The sequence below is a fragment of the Agrilus planipennis genome, unplaced genomic scaffold (assembly GCF_000699045.2).
Source record: "Agrilus planipennis isolate EAB-ADULT unplaced genomic scaffold, Apla_2.0 scaffold216, whole genome shotgun sequence".
In the NCBI taxonomy this organism is placed as follows: domain Eukaryota; kingdom Metazoa; phylum Arthropoda; class Insecta; order Coleoptera; family Buprestidae; genus Agrilus; species Agrilus planipennis.
Window position 1 is genome coordinate 526,006 of NW_020438987.1, and position 5,609 is coordinate 531,614.

The following is a 5,609-nucleotide window of genomic DNA, read 5'->3' on the forward strand; positions in this document are numbered from 1 at the left end:
CGCAGGTCAAGTCACCTTCAATAAAAAGAAGTCACTTCTATGCTCGCGAACAGTTAATTTAGAAAGGCTTTGGAGTGCGGCGTTGTACGAGTGCGAAACATGGACGGTGGGCGTGGCGGAAAAGAATAGATTATAAGCGTTCGAAATGTGGTGTCACAGGCGAATGATGAGAATATCGTGGATAGAGAAGGTTAAAAATAAAACAGGAGTTAAGAGGAGTAGAGGTAGATAAGATTACTGTTCGCAAATAGTTAAGAGTGTGGAACGTTCTAGTTTTAGGGAAATGCGAAAATTATCTTAGGAAAAGAAAATGTGGAGGCTCTTGTCCAGTCAGTCTTAGAACTGACAATCTTATGATGATGGAGATGGTTTAACGATTTTCTTATTTAACTTCTACTATTTTTTAATTGAAATACTTTTAATTTTACGACAATTACCACTTATCGTTAATATCGAAAATTAATATTTTAACTTGCCTCTCTCTTAAATAAAAAATTATTGGTCCAGCAATCACCATGTCCTATCACAGCATATCGTCCTGGAGTCTCTTCACACAGTTCTTCCTCCAAAATGCTTTGAAGTCTGGAACGGTAATCATCAAATTTTTCTTTCAACGGTCCTTCCAATAAATCGGAAGCTGGTTTAGTTATTTGATCGTAATAATTCTCGGGAAGGTCAACTATACTGAAGAACTCCTCCTTTAAATTATTCGCAAGTTTTCGAAATTTTTCAGGTTCGTGTTCCCTTAGCGCGAACGAGAGGGCATGTAATTTCCCGTAAGACCTGATCGTTAAAAGGACATGGTCGTAATCCAACGGTTTGAACCTATTCTCCATATAGTATCCTATCGATTTCATATTTTTCATTATCAAAGTTTCGTAGCCGTCCGTTGGAATTGTTTTGTAACAAACAGCAAAAGGATTAAAAACATCCTTGACATTACAGTCGTTCTGTATTTTTAAAAATTCTCTAAAAATCGTATCGTAAGCGTACATCTCTCGGAGGTACAGTTGATGCATGGGCAATTTCGTCCGAAACGCTCCTGCCCTTGGGGCACACTTTACAATGATGTTAAGGCGATTTTTTCCATTTTCCTTTCCATCATCACCTTCGATAATTACATTCACTATTTCTCCCAAATAATTATCACCGATTGCACTACCCGGCGTGCACGATATCGCAGGTTTCGTGATGCCTTTCTGTTCACTCAAGAGCACCAATTCGCTCTTGATCTCGTCCACTATAAGATTTTCCCAGTTTTCACACATCGTCAATCCGTAGCTTCGTTCTTGTATCCAAGTTTGGTATGTACTTCGCCAAGCGCATGTAAATTACTATTATGAAACGAACTAACATGCAACTCGTTCACGTCTGAACTAATCACGGGCAGCATAAGAGGCTTTTTTAAATACGCGGCCAATTTAACAAATAAACATACAGTCTCTACCAAAAATTTAGATCCGGAAAAACGTAATCATCAGAACACGATAAAAAAAATTAATTACAAATTAAGTAGTAACNAGAGTGATACTTAGTTTGTATAAAGAGCAACAGGCAGTTATAGAGCTGGGGATGCAACGTAGAGAAGTAAATATTAGGAAGGGAGTCAGGCAGGGATGCACACTGTCACCGCTACTTTTTAATCTATACATCGAAGACGCCATCAACATCATTAAAGACAGTACAACTGTAGGGATAGATATACAGGGGTAAAAGATTAGTATGCTTAGATTTGCAGATGATATAGCAGTATTAGCATCTAGCAAGGAGGTCTTAGGATAACTTTAAATAAAGTGAAAGCGGTATTGACAAAACAGTGCTGTATGAAAATAAATGAAAGTAAAACAAAAATACTGGTATGCAAGGGAAGGAAAAATAGGGAAGAACGAATGTAAAGATAGGAGACAAAAAATTAGAAGAAGTGGCCGATTTTAGGTATCTTAGAAAGCCAGATAACTCAGGACGGAAGGAGTAGTAGGGATATAAAGCAGAGGACAGCGCAGGGTCGAGTGACCTACAATAAGAAGAAGTCACTTCTATGCCCGCGAGCGGTTAATTCAGAAATTCGGAAAAGGTTGTTAACGGTGTATGTTTGGAGCACGGCGCTGTATGGGTGCGAAACATGGACAGTGGGCGCGGCGGAAAGGAAAAGGTTACAAGCCTTCGAAATGTGGTGTTATAGGCGAATGATGAGGATAACGTGGGTAGAAAAGGTTAGAAATGAAGAGGTATTAGAAAGAATAGGAGAACAGAGGACTCTATGGAAGTCAATAAGAAATAGGCGAGATAGGTTGGTAGNGCCATCTTTTTCCATTTCTACTGTAAATTTAACCGAAGGGAAACGTGAATTTAAAACATCAAGAAAGTCTTGAAGACTTCTGGAACTTAAATCGAAGATAGCAAAAATGTCGTCCACGTATCTAAGCCATATTCGAGGAAAAAACTCAAGGTGGCTAAGGTCACTTTCAAAACGACTCATAAAAAGGTCGGCTATAAAGGGTGATAAAGAATTCCCCATAGCTGTTCCTTCTTTCTGTTCGTAGAAGCAACCATTTATCTGAAAATAATTTTGCCGCATGCACATTGAAGCCAGAGTTATGTACTCAGCTACAATGTCGGCGGAGAAACCATTTTCTTTAAGTAAATCCTCTAAATACGTCAAAGTAAGCGGAACAGGTACACTTGGAAAAAGGGAGCAAACATCAAATGAAACCATAACCTCACTGTCTTTTAGTTTTACGTCTTTGACTTTGTTTATGAATTCAATAGAATTTTTAACTGAAAAACTAGGTGGTTTAATAGGGAGGTTGTTGAATTCATTTGTCAACCACTTGGCTAATTTATAAGTTGGTGCACCAATTGCAGAGACAATTGGTCGCATCGACTTACCTGGTTTATGTATCTTGGGCAAACAGTACAAACGGGGAACTGTTGGACATGATACAAGTAAATTTCGTTTTAATGTAGGAGTAATAATGTTGTGACATTGTTTTACGGTTTTAGTAAACCCAGCAACCATACTAGGTAAAGGATTTTTATTTAATTTTGAATAAGGTCCGTTGTTAATAAGGTCATCAACCCGATCGTAATAGTCTTTTTTATCCAAAATCACAACTTTATTACCTTTGTCAGCTTTTACGTAAAAACAATCCTTATCTCTCAATTTTTTGATAACTTTCATATTAGCATTTTTAATATGGGAACTCTGAGATTTTAAGCTGGTTTTCAATTTTAGTTTGCAAGCCTCTCTGATATAGCCTTTGGAATTGTCATCAAGATGTTGAATTGAACTTTCAACATGTCCTATAACATTTTCTAAGGCTGTAGCAGGAGAAGGCAAGGCAAACTTTAATCCTTTATTGAGTAAACTAATTTCGGCATTATCAAAAACTTGAGATGACAGATTCTCTACAATGTGTTCGACTTTCTTAGGAAGTGGTTTGGAGAATATACCTAACTTACGTAACTTCTTTTTATGAATGTTCACCTTTTTATGAAATTTACAATCTATAGATAAAAACATCTTCCTTTGAAAATCGCTCCATTTTTTGAATTCTTTTTCACTTAAATTATAAGTTAAAGATTTAAATAAATTATACGCCTCTATTTCAAGTAGACTACGTTTTGAGTACAAGAAATCCAATTCTAAATCTAGCCACTTACGCTTAGCAAAAGTGGTTATTTTTTCAATAACTTTACAGTTCTTTGAAACTTTAATATTCATAAACTCTGGGAAAAGAGAGTTACGTTTACAGGTTTTTAAGAATTGGATATCTGCACCAATTAATCTAATCTTACAACTAAGTTTGTGATACCTGTTTAAATCCGATGACCGGGAAGCCATGACGAAATATGAAGATTGGAAAAACTTTGGCGGTTGTTGTAGAACAAACAGAATAGCTCAAAACCCCAACGCCAAAACACGACACTGTAGTTGTCCGAAGCACTTTTCGGTAACAAAGTTACCTTCTTCAGGGACTGAAGTAAACTTTGTTACCGAAAAGTGCTTCGGACAACTACAGTGTCGTGTTTTGGCGTTGGGGTTTTGAGCTATTCTGTTTGTTCAACAGACGAAAACATTAATAAAGTGAATAAAATAGTAAATTAGTATATCCCAAACGTCGAATCAACGTTAGAGAAAATGCTGAAGACCTAAACATATCGATTGACTTGTGCCATTCGATTTTTACTAATGATTTGGGCATGAGACGGGTCGTCGCGAAATTCGTACCAAAATTGCTCAATTCCGGCCAAAAACAAGATTGCATTACCATTGCTAAGGAGCTGGTGGGCTTTGTCCGCGACACAGGGTCATAGCTAGTGATGAATCATGGGTTTATGGTTATGATGTGGAAACCAAAGCTCAATCATCCCAATGGAAGCTGCCGCACAAACCAAGAATGAAAAAAGCGCACCAAGTTAGGTTGAATTTTAAGGTTTTGCTTACAGTTTTCTCCAATTTCGTGGGTTTGGTGCATCATGAGTTCTTGCTACAGGTAGAACAGGCTAAAAACAACTCACTAATAATGCCGCAGACACCGTGTTTCCCAGATTTGACCCCCCGTGACTTTTTCTTATTTGAAGAAGAGGCCCACGAAAGGGCGACGCTACCCTACGATTGAGGAGATAAAGACGGCATCTCGAAGGATGAGCTGAACAAGATCACAAAAAATGATTTTTTGAGGTGCTTCGAGGATTGGAAAAAATGTTGGCACATGTGCATAATATCTTATAGGGATTAATTTGAACGGAACGAAATAGATGTTCAAGAATAAATAAATAATTTTTTAAAGAACACGAAATTCGCTTCTTGAGCAGTACTAACGGTTAAAGCAGATTGATTCGATCAAAAATATATTGTTTTGTGAACAGTAAATAAAATAAACGATTTGCTACTCTCAAGCGTTACAGCCATATTCACTGCATATATTTCCGTCTACTAAATCACGGACTAAGAAAATAGACACTAGGAACATCGCTGAAAACAAAAACCTCGATGAATTAGGACAATTGGAAACTCATTGTAAGGTAACAAATAAATGAAGAATATTAGCAAAACTAATTTACAGAGGTAATTAAAGTAATTGTAGATTAATATAATTTCCGCGTTGTTCAGCGAATTACCCCACGTGTAAAGATCCCTCCGTCTTTCTAGTAACATGAGGGAAAATGGTGGAAATATTTGCTATCCTTGTCTATTAATTTTCACCCGAACAAGGTAATTTAGCATTGTCCTGCAGGATGCCGGGAACATAAACAAGTCAGCGTGAATCCACAATGAAGCACGACTTCCCCAGGTCAAAACCTGGGATGTTATAAATGTGTTATTTTTTCGGGACAGCCATTTGAAATTTCCGGTAACAAATACATCCATGTATGTATCGTATGTATTTATGATGTTGTTTCTGGAACAATGGCGCTTGTGGGAATGCTACTAGTAGGGAGCAGGAAATGTGCTGTAGCTACAATTTATTGGAAACTAATGCTGTTGAACTACGATATTCCTTGGTGGTATTAATTTCGAAAGGACAAATAGTATTTCTGCAAGTTAGTAACTGGCAAGAGTTAACACATTTTTTGTTAGTTTTTATTTTTAATTTTTTTAGTTT

General features: G+C 37.0%; 1 protein-coding gene across 1 annotated transcript; it reads right to left on the reverse strand.

Annotated features, from left to right (window-relative positions):
• Positions 1 to 306: 306 nt before the first annotated feature.
• LOC112904753 lies at positions 307 to 1,488 on the reverse strand. The gene has a single exon (XM_025975629.1). It carries the CDS (start codon positions 1,266 to 1,268, stop codon positions 468 to 470), a length of 801 nt encoding a protein of 266 aa, XP_025831414.1. The 5' UTR covers positions 1,269 to 1,488; the 3' UTR covers positions 307 to 467.
• Between the last annotated feature and the right edge of the window lie 4,121 nt (positions 1,489 to 5,609).